The sequence below is a fragment of the Pseudogymnoascus verrucosus genome (genome assembly GCF_001662655.1).
Source record: "Pseudogymnoascus verrucosus strain UAMH 10579 unplaced genomic scaffold scaffold_12, whole genome shotgun sequence".
NCBI lineage: Eukaryota > Fungi > Ascomycota > Leotiomycetes > Thelebolales > Thelebolaceae > Pseudogymnoascus > Pseudogymnoascus verrucosus.
In genome coordinates this window covers 382114-401480 of record NW_017263663.1, presented here as the reverse complement: position 1 = coordinate 401480, position 19367 = coordinate 382114, and the positions used below count along the sequence as shown (strand labels likewise).

At 48.6% G+C, this 19367-nt stretch overlaps 6 protein-coding genes across 6 annotated transcripts; 4 read left to right on the top strand and 2 right to left on the bottom strand.

The window, feature by feature from the left end:
- Positions 1–250: 250 nt before the first annotated feature.
- VE01_03166 (uncharacterized protein) lies at positions 251–1962 on the top strand. Its single transcript, XM_018272664.2, has one exon. The coding sequence runs from the start codon at positions 398–400 to the stop codon at positions 1877–1879; it is 1482 nt and encodes a 493-aa protein (XP_018132095.1). The 5' UTR covers positions 251–397; the 3' UTR covers positions 1880–1962.
- On the bottom strand, positions 1836–4086 carry VE01_03165 (uncharacterized protein). Its single transcript, XM_018272663.2, has 5 exons — positions 3894–4086; positions 3481–3810; positions 3319–3433; positions 3201–3267; positions 1836–3122 (listed from the first exon to the last, which is right to left on the bottom strand). Exons 1-5 carry the CDS (start codon positions 3927–3929, stop codon positions 1991–1993), a joined length of 1680 nt encoding a protein of 559 aa, XP_018132096.1. The 5' UTR covers positions 3930–4086; the 3' UTR covers positions 1836–1990.
- A 117-nt stretch (positions 4087–4203) lies between these two features.
- Positions 4204–7810, top strand: UTP13 (U3 small nucleolar RNA-associated protein 13). The gene is made up of 3 exons (XM_018272662.2): positions 4204–4447; positions 4499–4526; positions 4582–7810. Exons 1-3 carry the CDS (start codon positions 4271–4273, stop codon positions 7071–7073), a joined length of 2697 nt encoding a protein of 898 aa, XP_018132097.1. The 5' UTR covers positions 4204–4270; the 3' UTR covers positions 7074–7810.
- Positions 7811–8449: 639 nt separating this feature from the next.
- VE01_03163 (uncharacterized protein) lies at positions 8450–13118 on the top strand (the record flags this gene model as incomplete). Its single annotated transcript, XM_018272661.1, has 3 exons — positions 8450–11704; positions 12079–12139; positions 12205–13118. 3 exons carry the CDS (start codon positions 8450–8452, stop codon positions 13116–13118), a joined length of 4230 nt encoding a protein of 1409 aa, XP_018132098.1.
- A 304-nt stretch (positions 13119–13422) lies between these two features.
- Positions 13423–15777, bottom strand: VE01_03162 (uncharacterized protein). The gene is made up of 4 exons (XM_018272660.2): positions 14869–15777; positions 14321–14819; positions 13795–14269; positions 13423–13744 (listed from the first exon to the last, which is right to left on the bottom strand). The coding sequence occupies exons 1-4, from the start codon at positions 15396–15398 to the stop codon at positions 13620–13622; spliced, it is 1629 nt and encodes a 542-aa protein (XP_018132099.1). The 5' UTR covers positions 15399–15777; the 3' UTR covers positions 13423–13619.
- A 569-nt stretch (positions 15778–16346) lies between these two features.
- Positions 16347–18684, top strand: VE01_03161 (uncharacterized protein). Its single transcript, XM_018272659.2, has 5 exons — positions 16347–17032; positions 17084–17188; positions 17245–17621; positions 17671–17735; positions 17791–18684. Exons 1-5 carry the CDS (start codon positions 16835–16837, stop codon positions 18198–18200), a joined length of 1155 nt encoding a protein of 384 aa, XP_018132100.1. The 5' UTR covers positions 16347–16834; the 3' UTR covers positions 18201–18684.
- The last annotated feature ends 683 nt before the right edge of the window (positions 18685–19367 follow it).

Genomic DNA, 19367 nt, shown 5'->3' with positions numbered 1-19367 from the left:
TAATAGTTGCTGTAAATACTACTCTTATACAGAGCCCCTTTCAAGACTTCAAGATGGCACATCCACTCTACTAGATATCGTTTCTATAAAATTCCCAACTTAATAATTACTATGAACAACGAATTCACATCTATTACTTATCAATGCCACTTTGAACGGAGCGCGTTTGCATGTTGTCACATGACTCATATATCCCTGCTTACGCTGGTTCGTCTTCAGGTTCGGGTGTTGACGGCATTGAATTTCTACCCTCGGTGCGACTTCAATCAACTATATAAATACGTTTCTAGTTATTTTTCACTGGCTATTGATGAAATAAAATAGGTTTACTTTATTTAACATTACCACTTACTCTCTGTGGCGCCATTTTGGCATTACCGAGGCGGCCATATCGAAAATGCTTCGCGGCGATGCCGGCTCTCGGCGAGAGTCACAACCGGAGCGTAGTTGCGGCACAGAAATGATTCCATTATCGGAAGAAACTGGTCGACTACAAGAAATACCTGTCAATACTATGGATCACGCCAGTGAGGAGGCACAATTACCCTCTAGAATCGTGTCTCAACGAAATCCGGTGCCGGATATAACGCCAGCCATGGCTAGCCAACGACGTACTCAACAGATGCTAATAGTCATCTCCTCTCTCATGCTTACTTTTACAGGCTGTGGACTAAATTTTGCATTTGGTGTTTATCAAGAGTTATATGAAACGATGGATGGGCCGTTTGCTGGTGCCAGTGCGGCAGAGATAGATCTCATCGGCACTCTCGCCGTCTCACTCATGACAATTGGAGCACCATTTGCTAGCGCATGGACAAAGTCTTACAGTCCCCGATCTGTGTCCCTAATTGGAGGGATTCTATTTGCGGTTGCAAATATTGCTGCATCTTTTGGACAGAAACTATGGCACTTCGTTCTTACACAGGGGCTTCTCCTCGGCTGCGCGACATGCTTGTCATATATTCCTGCCGTTACTGTCGCTCCAGGTTGGTTCAATGGTCGCCGAGGGTTAGCTATGGGCATCGTTTTGAGCGGCACTGGGATCGGTGGTGTTGCATGGGCTCCATTGCTCAGGTACCTCAATGCGACAATTGGCTTCCGTAACGCTCTCAGGACAACTGGAGTTATGGCCTTCGTTATGATTTCTGCTTCAGCGTTAGTCTTGAAGTGGGAACCAGCAGCAGAAGCCCAACGGGTCCAGGAGGCTCAAGGCCGTCGGCAGGGTCTAAACATACCACGTGCAAACTGGCCCATTGTGAAGAGCCGGCCATTTATGGCCCACGCCTCTGCTGCTGTTATGCAGGCAGCAGCGTATTACACGCCCGTCTACTTCTTCTCGTCTTACGCAAAAACACTGGGCTACAGTCAGACAGCTGGCGCAAACTTCATCGCTCTTAGTAATGCATGCAACTTTGGCGGAAAGATCGTTCTTGGGGCGCTTGCAGACCGATATGGGCGTCTGAACGCCCTATTCTTGACCACTTTAGTGTCGGCTATTGCCACTCTCGTCTTCTGGCTACCTTCGACGATGTTCTTTCCCCTTGCCGTCCGCCGCGCCTTGTTCATCTCTTTCACTATGCTATATAGCGTTACCGCATCGGCCTACGTCGCTCTTTTTCCCACAGCAATCGCGGAGCAATTCGGCATCCAGAATTTCGCGTCTATTAATGGGCTGTTGTATATGCTTAGAGGCATAGGGACACTTTTCGGGACTCCAATTGCTGGTGCGCTCATCCGTGATAGCGGGCTTGATGGTGCAACACGGAATTTTGAGAAAACCACGATAATGGTTGGCGTGTTTCTGGTTTGCGCCACAGTAGCAGCTGGATGGGCGAGGGCGGAAAGCGCTTTCACAACAGGGTGGAAGTTACGAGCATAGGTAGACGGCGCATGGTATAAAGTTCTGTCTTTAGAATGGTATCTTACACGTATTTAGCAATGCATAGCCAGGAAAGAAAGGGATAGCAAAAAGTTGGCCGTGCCGTCTGAACTACTTTGAGTCCTTGGCCTTCTTAGCCTCAGCTTCCCCACTCTTCCAATCCCACAAAGTCATACCCCCAGAATAAACCCCCCAAACGACACCGGTGATCAACACCTCCGTAACAAACAATGTGGCAACACTTGCAACTCCATTCCACGTCAGCCCAGACCCCCCCCCCAGGAATATCCAGAACATATCCCCGACAGGTAGGCCCATTTTCACTCTCCAGCTTTGGCCGATAGCCCTAACTGCCATAGCCTCGAGGGGCATTGTAAAAACCGCAGCAGCGAGAACACTGAGCGCATCAGCAGCTAAATGGGCCGGTAGGAGAGAAGTAGCTGTCAAGTTATAGATCTTGGCATCTGACCGTGGCTCGTCAGCGTAGTTTGCATTCCGGAGTTCGGCCGAGTACGAGCCGATTGCTTCCGCCGGTTCATCGGTCGCCTCGACGTCGAAGGAAATAAAGGTTGTTTGTGCGATCGCTTCCTCGTCTGTTGTTGTAGCAAGCGAGTCTCGCCGCCTTGACGGGGAGTAGTCCAGTTCTTGCTCTGCTTCTTGAGGTAGCGGGGAACGGGGTTCACCTTCGAGGGCACGGAGGGTACGTGGATCGGATGTTGGTGTTACCGGCGAGGCGGTGAACGGAGGACCATGTCGATGTGTCTCTGGGCTTAAATCCGATTCCGTGCTTCCCGAAGAATAATCAGACGCATTTGAAACGCTGTTGGGATCTGGCAGTCTTGGCGGGTTTGATAGATCGTCATAGTCATGTTCTTGTATTGTTTGCCTTAATTCATTGATAGTACCAAGTAGGTCGGGAGATTGTGGGCGGGGATTGGATGGATGAGGTAGAAACTCGTATAGGGGGTCGAAAATGAGATTTGAGAGTAATTGAGTGGTACGTTTCCATGCCGCAAGTAGAATACAGGGTGCAAGGACCAAGCCGACCGAGCTCACCCAAGATAGCAAATTAGGCGTAGAAACAGTGGCTGGAAAAGCAGGTAGATAGAGAGGAGATTGAGAAGAGAACGGAACCATGAAAAGCAAGGTCGGAACAAGCTGTCGGGGGTTGAAGAGGTTGAGCTGCTGAAGGGTGGCGAAATATTGGTAATGGAACATGACATGATAGAAGCAGTATTCGATTCTATAAAGGGTTAGTGATTTCTCCGAACAGATATACTAGCATTCACTACCACTGATTAGTTAACGGCATGGTACGTACATTCGTTTTGTTGATTGATTCTTGATGTCGAATATCTGCTCGTACACAAGCGCAAAGTTACCGAAAGCTGGTTTTCGGTCAGTGTGATGTCTTCATCAGGCACCGTTGGTTCATATACCTCTATTTAGTAATAGGGCTGGCAATCCTGCCCCTAGAATACGGGGAACAGAACGGTCTACGCGCTCAAGACGAATGATGTCTAACAGAGGATGGTTGGAGTATTCCCGATACAGCTGTAGAAATTAACAGACGATCTGATAACCCAGATTTTAAATCATACCAACGTTCTCCTCCTTAGACCGCTTGTTCCCCACACACCCGCCGTGAGCAGTACCCCGCCTATTGTCCGCCGTCTGAAGGCCTTCTCGAAATCCTCTTCTCTTGCAGCCTTCAGAGCCTCGTCACGTGCCCTATAATCCGCATTGGGTTCAATAATACCTGCTGCTTGCAAGACTTCGTTCGATGCCCGGACAAGGTTCTTCGTGCGCTGTGTTGTCTCGGGGTTGATGGGCCTGCCACGGTCGTCGTACTGTTGCCCTATGCGGACTGTTCCATCGCCCTGCCCCTGGTCGTCGTTAACTATGAGCTCGTCATTGTATGGTGAGCGGCCCTAATCTTCGTTAGATATTTCTAGGTGGCGTAGAAGGTGTCTACGCTAAATCAACTGGCTAAAGTCAAAGGTTGGAATCATACCAGTGCGGAAACAATCAACGGTTCCAGGCGCGTCATTTTTGATCAATATCGTTTGTGAGGTTTGTGAGATGCCTCTCTATCTCAAAAGTGGGGTCACAGCCACCATGTGATCATTATAGAGATAGACCGCGACGTCGGTGGTGAATCTTCAGATATTGTGGTATTATAGCTGTATTGATTCGTTGCCTGTGTGTAGTTCAAGCCTGGACAGGCAGGGTCGCGGTGTCGAGAGTGGGGTTTGGCGCTAAGATTAAGCTTATCCGTATCATCCTTGTTCTGCGTCAAATTTTTGAGATTGTCGCAAGAACATCAAAGATCTTTTTCTTCACCCATATCGCGATTAACAACCTCTCGCGCTAGTCGCGACATTTGCAATCATGGCCACAAAGGCTGCATATCAGACTACCTTTGAGGCTGAACAGGTTATTCAACCTATCTACACTGGTGGGAGTGTCGCACTCGATCACACTGGGCGCCTTCTTGCGACAACACTTGGGGAAGATGCCTTGATTACAGATCTGAACACCGGCAAGCAGCTGGCAAGAATTGAAGGGGTTTGTCCACAATGGCCCTGTTGTTGCCAGTATGTGCTAACTTTGTGACAGGACGGAGAAGAAATATCGACACTAACCTGTGAGTCTGCCAAAAAAAAGCCATCCGATTGAGTTTTATGCTAATGCCCTCCCAGTGACACCTTCTGCGACACATCTGATTATCTGCTCTCGATCATTATCTATGCGAATTTACGCGCTCAAACCCTCTCTTTCTTCGTCCGATACCATCACAACCGAATTGTTGCGAACTCTCAAGCCACACACGACGCCTGTTGTTGTTTTGGCCGTGGACCGAACAAGTACACTGCTAGCCACCGGTGCTGCCGACGGGGTAGTGAAGGTCTGGGATATTAGGGGAGGATATGTAACACACACATTCCGCGGGCCAAATATTTTGATCTCCGCCTTGCACTTCTTCGAGCTTGCGACAGGCAATAGCGGCGAAGAGACTGGGATATCAGCTAGAAACAGAAAAAACCGGCTCGGTGATAATGGCGCGGATGAAGCATCAAATGGGGACAACGCACTGGCGAGAGGTTTCCGACTAGCCTCGGGAAGCCAAGATGGAAAGATCAGAGTCTGGGATCTATACAAGCGGAACTGTGCCTCCACCCTTGATTCCCACGTCTCAGATGTTAGAGCGTTGGATTATTCGTCAGAAGAGAATCTGCTTTTATCCGCCAGTAGAGACAAGACAGTGATGTGGTGGGATGCGAAGACGTGGAAAGTCAGGAAAGTTACACCTGTCTTAGAGGAGGTGGAAGCCGCTGGATTTATTGGGGATGGAAAGCTGTCATACACTGCCGGAGCGAATGGACGGCTACGGGTATGGCAGACGGAGTCTGGAAGAGAGGCAACTACTGCGCAGACCCCGGGAGACGAGGGCGATGCAGTTGTCGGGGCTGTATACTTTCAAGGCCTCCCGTTTATTCTCACCATCAACACCGACCACGTTATTATTCTTCATTCGGTATCTGGACTGGAATACGTCGAAGGGAAGACAATGCCCGCATTACCAGAGCTAAAGCGAATTTCGGGTACCCACGACGAGATCATTGACCTGGGCTACCTTCTCCCTGACCGATCATTGCTCGCCTTGGCCACCAACTCGGAGGAGATCCGTATTGTATCCCTCGCCCAGTCAGACTCGACATATTTCGGAGCAGATGTGGCTCAATTGAATGGCCACGAAGACATCATCATCTGTCTCGACATCGACTGGTCTGGACATTGGATCGCCACTGGAGCTAAAGACAACACTGCTCGTTTATGGCGTGTCGACCCCGCTAATAACTCGTTTACTTGTTATGCGACACTCTCTGGACATGCGGAATCGATAGGTGCCGTCGCACTCTCACGAACTGTTCCGCCATTGGATTCTCCAGCATACAATGATCCTCTAAACCATCCGCCAAAATTTCTTTTAACTGGGTCTCAGGACCAAACCGTCAAGCGCTGGGATATTGCAGCTTTGCACGCCGCCCCACAAAAGGCGCCAAGAGCTCTTTATACAAGGAAAGCCCACGACAAAGATATCAACGCCATCGATATCAACCACAATGGACAAGTGTTTGCTTCTGCATCCCAGGACCGCACAGTAAAGATATGGTCCGTAGAAGAAGGCGAGACTATGGGTATCCTTCGTGGCCATAGACGTGGTGTATGGTCGGTAAAATTTGCGCCAAAGAACACGCCGATTATAGTTGGCGAGAATGGCTCGGCGGGTGGGAAGGGGCTTATTCTCACAGGCAGTGGCGACAAGACGCTCAAATTGTGGAGTTTATCGGATTACAGCTGTCTGCGTACATTCGAAGGACATACCAATAGTGTCCTTAAAGTCGCATGGCTAAATATCCCCAAACAAGAAGCCAACAACAAGAGACACGTTCAGGTTGCAAGCGCTGGTGGCGACGGGCTCGTAAAAGTGTGGGACACCAGCAGTGGGGAAGTGGAGTGTACGCTTGATAACCACGAAGACCGAGTGTGGGCGCTGGCGGTGCATCCAGAAACAAATACCATTGTCTCCGGTAGTGGCGATTCTACGGTTTCATTCTGGACGGATACAACAACTGCAACACAGGCTGCTTCGACCGCTGCTGCAACACAATTCGTCGAGCAAGAACAGGAATTGCAAAATTACATCCATGCCGGGTCATATCGAGAGGCTATCACGCTCGCTCTCCAGCTTAACCATCCTGGGCGTCTCCTCTCACTATTCACTGCTGTTGTCACTGGCGCCAAGGATGATGGGTCTTTGAGTGGGCTACACGCTGTTGACGAAGTAATCGGAAGCCTAAGTGACGAGCAAATTTTCCTCCTTTTGCTCCGCCTGAGAGATTGGAACACAAATGCCCGCACGGCGCCAGTTGCACAAACGATCCTTTGGACGCTAGTGAAGAGCTACCCTGCCAGCAGATTTACGAACATGAAGGTCAAGGGTGGCCAAGGGAAGAGTTTGAAGGAGGTTTTGGATGCGCTCAAGGCCTATACAGAGCGGCATTACCGACGGATGGAAGAACTAGTCGACGAAAGTTACCTTGTCGAATATACGCTAAGGGAGATGGATGAGGTGGCCTTTGCCGGAAACGGAGACGGTGAGATGGGGCAAGATGTTGTTATGGTATGAGGTAACACTCAGCTGAACTGAAGAGATCGTTGCAATCCTCGTAGTGGTTACACGAAAAACGCGCATAGTTCTAGCCAGCCCTTCAGAGTCGGCTGTGTATCACGACCAATAACAGACGCCATCCCCCGTTTTCACACCATTAGCTCCAGTCATAGATCTATCTCGGTTCAGACTCTGAGCCACGATGCTATCGTGCCTGTCTCCTGAATGTTGGCTGCCGGGGGGGTAATTACAGGGCCGCGTACCTATCACCTGTCAGGTATGGGTAGCAGGTTATAGAACCCCTTTGCGCTAGCAGCGTGGGATGCGCTAGACCTTTTGAAGTGGGGGGTGCCCTCTTAAGTGGGGGGTTCCCTGACCTACCTAAAATAATAGTGGCGGTCAGTGAGAGATTTTATTGCTCTATATCGCGGCCTCGGTTTCATACGATCGGTTGGATGTGGGGAGCGGCGTTGCAATCACGGGAGACAAAATGAAGGAATCTTGACTTTTGTTATGATGATGTTTAGTATATTAATGGCCATATACATATCCTGACACAAAGACGCATTATGATGATATTTACCGTGCTCTACTGAGTATTTCTGTGTTATTTATGTACTCTTACCCCCTAGAAGTCTGAAGGGGGACTATGGATAACAGCTACCGCTACAGTAACTGTACCTAAAATAATGGCTTTTGGTTACTAAGGGCTATTATTGCCACATTAGTTACTTAGAAATACAGATAAAGAGGGGAATACTATTAGTTTAAACTGCTAGAATCGGTCCTCAGCTATGTACAATACAGTATGGACTCTCACAATTTTGAGTGGCACGAGCAGTGGTGCGGACCACCTACCGAACCTGTCCAACGTCAAATCCCAATCATATTTCCCCATGCCATGTACTTAGCGTGTTTAACCTTATCGCAATGAAAATTTGGTTCGACGTATACGAAGTGGCATGTTGATGTTGCTCTACACATGATTACCAAATGCAATCGTCATCGGATTGAGGCATATATTTTTTATGCGATGCCGCGGCGTGAGGCATTTTGGCCCGGTCCCGTCACCATGGAACGCAACAAGAACACGCTTACACAGCCCCCCTTTCTACAGAAGGGTCTAACCCAATAATCAAATATGGCTCGTGGGAGATTCCAGCTGAGAATTTACGTGCATTTTCAACATCGGGAATTTATTAGGAGTTTTTACTATGGATACAAGACTGTCGTTGAATATGCCTCATACATGAGCAGGCCATGATAAAGGCAGCCCGTTGTCGCTACCAACCACTCTGCTAACATCGCCTTCGCCGTTTTTTAAATCCCCCTTGATCTACAGAATTGGTCCGCTCTCCTTGAGAAGATAGCCCCTTTGACAATTGCTGTCTACCATGGATTCGAGCGACCAAGAACGATCAAGCTCAGAAGATCTAGAAGCTGCAGATCATGACATACCAAAACGCATCACCTTTGGCCCAGAGGGACAACGCGACCGATCAAAAAACAGGCGTGGAAGTCTGCGTCGTTCAGTCAGCCGTGACTCAATCTCAAGTGTCCGGGACCGCACTCGAGCAGTTCAAGGTGTCCCTATTGAATTCCGAACACTATCCTTCCAGGTCTCGGAGTCTCAGGCAATCGGAGAGGTCGCACCCAGTAAGAAGTTATTAGAGGCACTAAAGAAGAAGAAGAAAGCCGACGAGATAGAAGAGAAGGACTACTTCGAACACTTGGACTACCACAAACGCAACGGAGATGATGTGTGCAGCGCCCTCAATGTCCATTGTGACAAAGGTCTCAGTGCTTCCGAGGCAGCAACTCGACTCTCACAGAACGGAAAGAACGCATTCCCCCATCGCCGTGAGAATTACGTCAAAAAGATACTGTTCTATATCTTCGGCGGCTTCTGTTCTGTGCTGTGGATTGGTGTCATCGTTTTCTTCATTTGTTGGCGGCCGCTGGGTGATCCGAATCCAGCTCCCTACAATCTCGGGTTAGCAATCCTCATCATGATTGTGATCTTCCTCCAAGCCTCCTTCTCCGCCTTTCAAGACTGGTCTACCGCGAAGACAATGAAATCCATTCTCAACCTTCTCCCTGGAGACACTTTGGCCATCCGCGATGGGCAACCCCTGAAAGTTGCCTCCTCAGATGTCGTTGTCGGAGACATCATTAAGATCAGCATTGGCAACAAAGTTCCCGCCGACATACGTCTCCTGAGCACATCTGGTGATGTGCGTTTTGATCGCTCAATGTTAACAGGAGAGTCGGATGAAATAGAAGGAGCCATCGATATGACAGACACAAACTTCCTTGAAACTCGAAACATCGCATTGATGGGTACAATGGTCACTAATGGTAGCGCAATAGGCGTTGTTGTTCTCACGGGAGGCAATGCTGTCATGGGGCGAATCGCAAAGGCCACAAATGCTGTGAAGGACGAACCGACTCTTATCCAACGCGAGATCCACCGCTTCGTCCTGATAATTGTCGCCTTTACTGTTGTTTTGGCAACCGCTATAATCTTGACTTGGGTGGGTTGGCTACGAGTAAAGCATGCTGCCTTTATGAGCGTCATCAGCATGCTTAACAACGCCATGGGCTGTGTTGTAGCTTTTATTCCAGAAGGAATGCCAGTCGGAGTCGCTCTAACCATGATGATTATTGCTCGAAGGATGAAGAGTAGTGATATCCTCCCCAAAGGGCTATCAACTGTCGAGACTCTCGGCTGCGTTAATGTCATGTGTTCTGACAAAACGGGCACTTTGACGGAGAATAAAATGGTCGTGGCAACCGTGGGGTTTTTAGATGGTCGTATGACTGCCGGCGAGGCATTTTCTATGCTTTCAGAAGGAAATTCGGCCCCGCTGAAAGAGCTCCATCGTGCTTCGGCTCTCTGTAACGATGCGACTTTCGATCCCCTGACAAAGAATCAGCCAGTCATGGACCGAGCTATCCAGGGCAATGCTACCGATGGAGCGGTTCTGAAATTTGCAGAAGCAGCACGGAAAGGATTCATTGAATCTATCAACGACGAGAGCCCGCGAGTTTTCCAAATACCCTTTAACTCAAAAAGTAAATGGATGCTTACGCTGCACAAGACCGATAAGACGGGAGTCGAATCACAATTTCTCATGTTGATGAAAGGAGCCCCGGACGTCCTCCAGCCTCACTGCACAAGTTATTGGTCTTATGAAAGCAAGACCATTAAGCCATTTGACCAAGCGTCCCAAGCTCAGTTTCTAGCACTCCAGGAGAATCTTTCACGAAGTGGGCAGCGTGTCATATTGCTATGCCAGCGTCACATCACCCCTCGCGAAACTCTTGGGTCCAACGCCTTTATGAACGAAATCCAAGACAGCTGCATCAACAATCTTACCATCATTGGTGTTCTTGGAATAACCGACCCACCCCGCAAAGAGACGGCCGCAACGGTAGCAGCCTGCCGTCGTGCGGGTATACGGTTTTTTATGGTAACAGGTGACTTTGGCCTGACTGCTTCTGCGATTGCCCGCGACATTGGTATATTCACAAATGCGGCTGATCCTGATACCTTTGATAATTTCGCCAATCGGAGTACTGATTTGGTCGAGAAACGACAACCTGAATACTGGACCAAAACTAGTCTGCTCCTTGAAGGGCCTTCGATATCGAAACTGAGCAGAGAGGATTGGGACTTGGTATGCAAGTACGAAGAAATTGTTTTCGCGCGCACAAGCCCGGAGCAGAAGCTTCGTATCGTGAAAGAGTTCAAACAGCGGGATAATATTGTCGCAGTTACTGGCGATGGTGTCAACGATGCACCTGCTTTGAGAGCTGCCGACGTTGGAATCGCGGTGGTAACCGGCAGCGACGTCGCCCTTGAAGCAGCCGATCTTGTACTCCTCGACAAGTTCGATTCCATAGTCGATGCCATTCGACTTGGGCGCCTGGTATTCCAAAACTTGCAAAAGATTATCAGTTACCTCCTGCCCGCAGGTTCTTGGTCTGAGATCTGGCCAGTACTGATGAATGTCTACTTTGGGTTTCCTCTCCCACTCTCGACATTCCTCATGATTATTATCTGTGTCTTCACGGATCTCTTCCTTTCGCTTGCCCTCATCATGGAAAAAGAAGAATTCGACTTGCTTGAGCTTCCACCTCGGAAGGCCAAGAAAGATCACCTAATCAACGTCAAGATATACATCCAAAGCTACCTCTTCATAGGTGTCATGGAGACCATTTGCGCGCACAGCATGTTCTTCTTATACATGTATAAACATGCGGGCATTCCCTTTCATTCACTGGCCCTGGCCTTTGAAAGCTATTCCGATGGCTTCCATGGCTATACCACAGACGAACTGGTACACTTCAACACAGTCGGACAAAGCGTATACTTCGTTACGCTAGTCATATTGCAATGGGGCAATATTCTTAGCATCCGCAACAAGCGGCTGTCAATCCTTCAAGCAGATCCTATTCGAAAGAAGAGAAGAAACCCTTGGTTGCTGGCAGGTATGGCTATGAGCTTGGCCATTGCAATATTTGTAACAGAGCAGCCAGGAATCCAAAGAATCTTTGGAACAGCAAAGGTACCACTCGAGTTCTGGTTCATTCCTCTCCCCTTGGCTCTAGGAATCCTCGTGATGGACGAAATCAGGAAACTTATAGTAAGAAGTTGGCCAAAGGGATTCTTGGCAAGGATAGCTTGGTAAAATAACTGTCCTCTGAATGTACATAGGATAGGATCTGACGAGTCAATCTGCACCGAATGGGATTGGCGCCGGAAGAAGTGAAGGAATATAAAAACAAATAATACATTTACCTTCAAATATGCAGTCCATACTTAATAGACTCAGTCACATCTATGCCCATGAGATAAAATGTAGGAATTATATCAACATTTCGCGCTTGGGTAATGCTTGTACCTTCGTACCCCTGTCGATTTACCCCACAATAGTATTACATAAGCTTTCGTAGTCACAACAAATGCGTGAGGCTCGCCGTCAGCCTCGATTCTCCTGAATGACATCGTATAATATAGGACTCGTGGCTCAAAGTCGTGGAATTATATACGTCCTGGGCACAAACCACCGACAAACTGGGTACGTCTACTTCTCTGGATACTGGCCTCATAGCCGGAAGATCTCCAATTGACCTCTTACCTCAGAGAAATCTGTAGCCAACGTCTTCGGGGGTAACCCAAACGTCGCAAGCATGCGTTCCCGCATCCTCCTCCTTATCGTCATCTCCATCATCGTGCTACTAGTTCTTTTCTCAGCCCGTGATTCGAACCTCCCATCAGCCTCGCAAATATACCATAGCTCCACAGGCAAAACTTCCCCATCTTCGAAAAAGGTCGCGGCCTTGATGGAAACGCGGGCAACACCAAACCTCGTCCCACTCATCCTCCACTTCTCCTCCGTCCTCGGCCCAACATGGCCCATCAAGATCTTCACGACCCAGGCAGCCATGGTGAATCTCTCCACCTCCGCGGCTTTTGAGCGGAAAATTGCCGATAAGAGCATATCCTTTGTCCTCCTCCCAGAGACCGAGACCTTCAAAGAGCACTCTTCCGTGTCGGCCTTCTTCTCGAAGCCATGGTTCTGGCAGCAGCTGGCGCCTGCAGAGCGCGTCCTGATGTTCCAGTCCGATTCTATCATCTGCGCTAACTCGCGCCGCACGGTTGACGACTTCCTGGAATATGATTTCATTGGGGCGCCGGTTCGAGAGGGCCTTGGTGCGGGGTATAATGGCGGATTATCCATTCGCAACGTACCTCTGATCCTGGATATTGTGGGCAAGGAGTCCTGGGCAGAGGACAGGAAGGAGAAGAATGGGAAGTACAAGGATGGCCCGAACGTGGATTACGAAGACCAGTGGTTCTATGCCAAGATGAACGAGAGGAATGCGCACTTCCCGACACAAGAGGTGGCTAGCCAGTTTGCCGTGGAGACTATCTGGGCCGAGAAGCCGCTTGGATATCACCAGGCCAATGTGTGGCAGGCTGGGAGCATGGATGACATCCTTAAATGGTGCCCAGAGTATAAGATGTGCACGAGCGAGACATATACTAGCCATTGAGTGGCTATCTCAGTGGAAAAGGCGTTAATGGTCATTTTTAGAGAGAATATGTGTGGTTGTACAATATTGCGCTTGTACAACTGTAACTATAGTTCAAGTCGGTGGGCTTAATCACCCGAAGCCACAATTGCCATTTATTAGAACTGAAGTTCAAGTAGGTGTGCTCAATCACTCGAGGTCCCGATTTCCATTTATTGCAACTGAAGTTCGGGTAGGTGTGCTCAATCACTCGAAGCGACCATTACCATTTGCGGCAGCTGTAGTTCAAGTAGGCGCGCTTGATCGCTCTAGGCGATAATGACGACTCTAATCCATTGTGTTCCGGTTCGTAATCCTAAATTCTGTTCACGTCTTTCTACAACTCGGTTGTCTAAGTTTGATCTTGTGTCATGATGTTCTGATAACTATGCGCCACTATCTTAGGTACTGACAGCAATATTAATCAGGCATGTAATCTTCCAAATAAAGCCTAACATATCAACAGCCTGAGCTATGCTATGCTTACATAGCTCCCTGGGCATACTTTGTGTCTCCATTGAAAGCTAGGCAGGGCAGATCGTGCACATAAGGCGAAGAAAAGCTTGCTTCCGTCTCATTGTTAAATCCCAATCTCACTAAAGTTTTCGCTAGGTTCCATTAGTAACTTTCTCCATGGTCAGTGACCTAAAAAACATACGGGAAGATTCAGACAACGAGCTGAGCAAAAGGGGACTTTTAGAATAAAGCTCCTGTACCAACTGATCACTTGACGGATCTGCGTACTTCGGCCACCCCATCTTACTCAGGCCGTCTTCGGGATCCGTGGCAAACGCAATCATGGCTTTCATCATGTAGGAGCTTGTCTTGTCCTCGGTCTCTGTATTCGGCTCCTCACTGACGTCTTGGCCCACGCCGTGCCACATACTGAGGTCGGCTACGTGGTACGCGCCACTGTCAGGATATAATCGAAGGTTCGACCAGTCACCAAAGTAGCGATAGCGATACGTAGTTATCCCGTTGTGATGTCTATTTTCGGCGGCGATGCGGCTGGCGCAGGTGAAGCCTTGGAGATTGAATATATCCCATTGCTTTTCTGTGAGGCTGCGCTTAGTTGCAAAGGCTGCAAGCTTGTAGAAGCCAGCCTCGTAGTCGGTGTTGCCAACGAGGTATGGCTGGGTTTGTTAGTAGACAATAATAAAGCGTCTTTGGACAAAGAAACTAACCACTTTAGCAAACTTGCCAGCGTGACCACGGTCGGCGTAGTCCGAAAAAACAGTCACTTCATCGGCAGTTTCCTGGAACTGAGGTTGAACTGCTGCGAGGGTCGGTGCGTATGATAGCTTTCCAATGCCTGCAAGAAGCGTCTGCCATGGCTGCTTCTGCATGCATGGGACGGCATTTCCAGCTGCCGGGCAACCCACGATCTTGGACAGATTGTAACAGTATTGGCTGCTAAGATCGAGGGTTTGAGCTTGGACGCTAGCAGCAGTACCTGACACCGAGAAGATACTTGACGCGATTGGATCATCTGGCCATGCGTAAGCGTGGTAGTCGGCAGATAGACCTCCAACTAACTGCCCGTATAGCATGATTCGTTTCGGATCTCCACCGAAGGCTTTGATGTTGTCTCGGACCCATTCGAGTGCCATGCGTTGATCAAGGATGCCGGTGTTTTGTGTCAGTCCAGGAGCCCCAGAAAATCCAAGAACGTGCAAGCGGTAACTGTGGATTGTCAGTACAAGAGATCTGAGAGCCATGCAGGGGAACGAACTTGATCGATACCATAACGACTTCGCCGGTGTCAGCGATATATTGGCCCTCATAGTGCGTAATCTTTGCAGTACCGGTGGCAAACCGCCCTCCGTGGATAAAAAATAGTACTGGCTTCAGCTTGGCTGGGTTTGGTCCCTTGGTCCAAATATTCAAAGAGAGACAATCCTCCGAGAAGGTCTTCTTTCCTCTCCCAAGGAACCTTCCATAGATGCTATCGAAGGTGGCGCTCTTGTTGGGATATGCTAGGAGCGGAGATGGTGTGAACGGGCACGCGGGGGAGTACTCGAAAGCGTCGACAGCCTTATCTGAACGAAAGGCTAGTGGTGGTTGGAATCGACGCTTGCCAGTTGCAGGATGGGCATATCGAATGCCTAAGTACTCCGAAACATCTGACCTGTTTCTTGCAGGACGCCTCGTGGCTATGCCGCTAGTGGTTTTGATGGGAGCTCCAACTTCTAAAGCAAGGGACACATGCAGCATGGAACTGCAGGCCAATAGCAGCTGGATGAGGAATGTTATCTGCACCATTGTCCTGTTAAGAGCAAGGTGGAAGAGATACGTTGCACAGATTGGGGGTTATGCTAGAAGGTGTCTCTGTTTTGTGTTCTTCTTCTTTTCCTCTGTTGCATTTATTTTCTTCTCGCGCCCCCTTTCCTACTACTACTCCTGTTGGTAGCACCGGGGTAGCTGCTTCTTAGGGTGAGGTGTGCGCAGGGTATACTGCTGGTAGGATATAATTTTAGGGGGAGGTTCTGTGCCTGGCTAGCTAGTATAGGAATATTCACCCCCCTGCTATATCATTAAGTGCTCTGTCCCGAAGGAAAGGATGGGTGTTGTCAGGGAAGCTTGGGCGGCAGTTCCGACGGGGTGTATCAATGGTCCCCTATCTCTTTGTTGGTTATTAAAGTATAATAAAGTAGGGTATATAGGGAAGGTTGTGCATTATACATATATATATTATAGAATAATACAGCTGTTAGTATCGTTCAACCAATTGATGCTGCAGTAAGCGGCAAAATATCATCAAGGCCACCCACAATTCCCTCAGATCGCTACAAGCGATCAAGATCTATTCAACACGATCCAGGGCTATCCAACGCTACACGACGATCAATGCATGACCTAAAGTGCTTGTCTTACAGTGACATTTGTTGTACTACTAGTCTACTAGTATATATACTCATTGTTGTTGTACTGTCTGTGTTGTGCATCGGAAGCAACTCATTTTCGGAAGAAACTAAAATAGATCATCTAGGTGTTCGGAATACTTCCGGGTGCAAACACTGAACCTAGTTGACTATAGTCGAGCTTTTGCACTGACCCCTTCTAGAATGCATGACCTGGATCTGGCAATGTCCATGCGCGATGGTACTCTATATCCAAGTATAGGTTATGCTCCTCTCCACTGTTCCTCCGATGGATCCACTGTTCCCCGCCTTCCTAATGAGTGCCGACGCCGTCTCATTACCACACAGAGATCAACGAGGTCGCACCTAATGCCAAATACAAATTGATGCCAACTAGCAATGGATCTCAACGGCTACGCTACAAGCAGTGAGCCTAAGTTGGAGTAGATTTCGCGGGGTATTCTGGGCTGAGGTATTCCTCATGGGGCGTTACAACTGACTGCACATGTCACGTCCCTCAACATGTCCGTCGACGCGCAAAGTCTCGAATGGGATAGATCACCAGTGTCACATCGCTTCGATGCTGATTATGCCATCTTCACGCTTCGGAACTCGCCTCCACGCCCGATGTTATCGTGGATGTGCTCCTTGAGCTGCTCGCACCCGGCCCTCATGTCAATGCATGTCAATGCGATAGGAATAAACATTGACATACCACACGGGAAGAGCTATACGCTGTGATCCCATTAGAAATATTCAAGGCAATGATCTCCAAGCCCTTTCATGTAAATATGCTCGAATTCCCCCCCCGGATGCCTTTACTCTATAGTCGTCGAAATGCTTGGCCCCGGGCCCTTGGTCGTTCCCCACAAGACTCCAGGCGAGTCGGATGGTCGCGGGATCCAGCTCTACATCATATCCATTATTACAATCATCCTTGCCAGTATAACTGTCGGCGCACGTATTAGTACCAGACTTATCAGAGGTGCGGCGTTCCAACTTTGGTGGGATGATTACAGTATCCTCTTCGGACTGGTCGGTTCTATCAGCCTCGAGACACAGCCACTGCTAACATAATCTCTACAGATATTCTCTTTTATCTTGGCCATTACAGAAATCGAGGCGGTCGTTAATGGCTATGGCGAGCATGCGGGAGACCTTGGTCCGGACCAGGCAGCCGTCGCTCTGAAAGTCGGCATCCCTTCCTCGCCTGGAAATGCAGTTATCTAACCTTAACCTTACGACAGTGGTTTTACCTTGCTCAGATCTTTTACAAACTTGTCGTCACTTTCAACAAGCTCTCTCTTTTGCTGTTCTACTTGCGCATATTTCCTTCTAAGACCTTTCGAGCCCTCACCTGGATCGGACTGGCCGTCGTTGGCGCAACCGGGATCACCTTTATCGCTGGGACAATATGGCAATGTCACCCACTACCATATTTTTGGGACAAGAGGATCAAAGGGGGCCACTGTATACGCAGTGCTCCTTGGTGGCAATCCTACTCTGCGATTCAAATTGCAACAGACGTGTTTATTCTTGTCGTTCCGATCCCTAGCCTTGCGTCGTTGCCACTAAAATTAAGGCATAAGCTGGGCCTAATCGGTGTTTTTGCTTTGGGCGGATTGTACGTCATTTTACATATGGTTCTATTTCTATGCTGATATCAGATATAGCGTGTGCATTTCCACCATCGTCAGACTGACTACGCTTGCATCTTCAGCTGGCAAGGATCCAACTTGTATGTCCCCTCAAATATTCCTCTCTCACTCCGTCTCTCTAACTACAGAACCTAGATGATCCTATCCCAGCGACAAATTGGTCTGTAATCGAAGCAAATATAGGCCTAATATGCGCTTGCCTTCCATCCCTAAAGCCTTTTCTCGACAAAATCGTCCGCACTTGTCTAGGCCAGCCCCCGCGGAACAACACTCCCAACCCATACTCTCGCTCCAACTTATCAACCGCTCGCGGCTACGCCCTTGGTTCTATTTCGCCTACCCAAGGCCTCGCCCATCGCTGGGATTGGGGCGAAAGGGGCGACGGTGTAGCGAGAAAAGAGGGGGCCACTGATAGCCAAGTCAGTATAATGATGCGTGGGCATATCGAGTCGTTGTGGGGGATCCAGAAGCAAATCGATGTCGTTATTCATCGTTCGGAGGGCGTTGTTGTGGGTCATGAGAGGAGCTATTCGAGCTTTCAGTAAAAATTCAGGGTGGCATTAATCCAGACAAGACGAAAGCGGAGTTCATGACATTATACCTATTTGCTAAATTACGCTTTGGCTTGGCCCTTAGATGCCGTGTTTGTACCGGTGATTCGTGGACCGTGGCCCATACTTGGGGCATTGCATGAATGAAATAACATGAATGGATGGGCTGACTACGGTTTACATGGTCATGATTTGAGGCTGGCCTTACTGGGAAGGTTGGGAGTACTATTTCTGTCACATATGCTGTAACCGGAGTCTTTGAGGACCGGGAGTGGTGAGAGGGTACAAAGCAGAACGCTGGATTATAGTATCATAAGCACTTATTGGTTTATACTGTGCAGCAATGGTCATTGTCTTTTGGGAGGTGAACCTTGCACTTGATAATTTTCAAGTAGCTAGCATACTAAATGATGTCAAATACCGCAATACCATGAATAGCTTCGGCATACGCTCGTGCTGCTGAAGGATCCGGAAAGAGACCACTGTGCATAATAATTACTAAGAAGCTGGCAAATACCCCTAAACTCCATTCTTTTTGAAGTGGTCATAGTAACTGTAAATGAAATCAAGACACTCAAGTACGCAATTACTACGAGGTCAACAAATATTCTGAGACTCCATTCCTCCTGTAAGTAGTCACAGTAACCATAAATAGAATCAAGACTCTCAATCACTCAAGGCTATAATTCTCGAGTTAGTTACTTAGAAATCAAGCTAAAGGGAGGGGGGTTAAAGGCTTTAATTGCAGGTGCTAATTCCCAGTTTTGCAAAGCTCCAGTTCAGTCTCTCACTATTGCTTCTGCGTGGGAAGAATACTCTATTCGTGATTGTGCTGAGATAACTCTTGTGCTTTGCCACAACGTTGAGAAGCACGAGCGGCGGGGACTTACGTTGATACCCGCCGCCCATCCCCGGTAACCTATCCATTTACGTATCACCCGTTCTCGTGCTTTTGCTACGACATCCGTGTTGAAAAATGGAATTATCATGTGCAAGACGTATGCCAAGAGAAAAGATAGTTATTGCCAACATTTCAGCAGAGGATGGAAGTGAGAGAGGAGGCACAACAGAGAAATATCTTCACGTAGAGAAGCACCGCTCTCTGCGGCCTGTCAAAACTCGCCCATCCATGTGTGCCACATATCTAAGGAGATAGGCTTC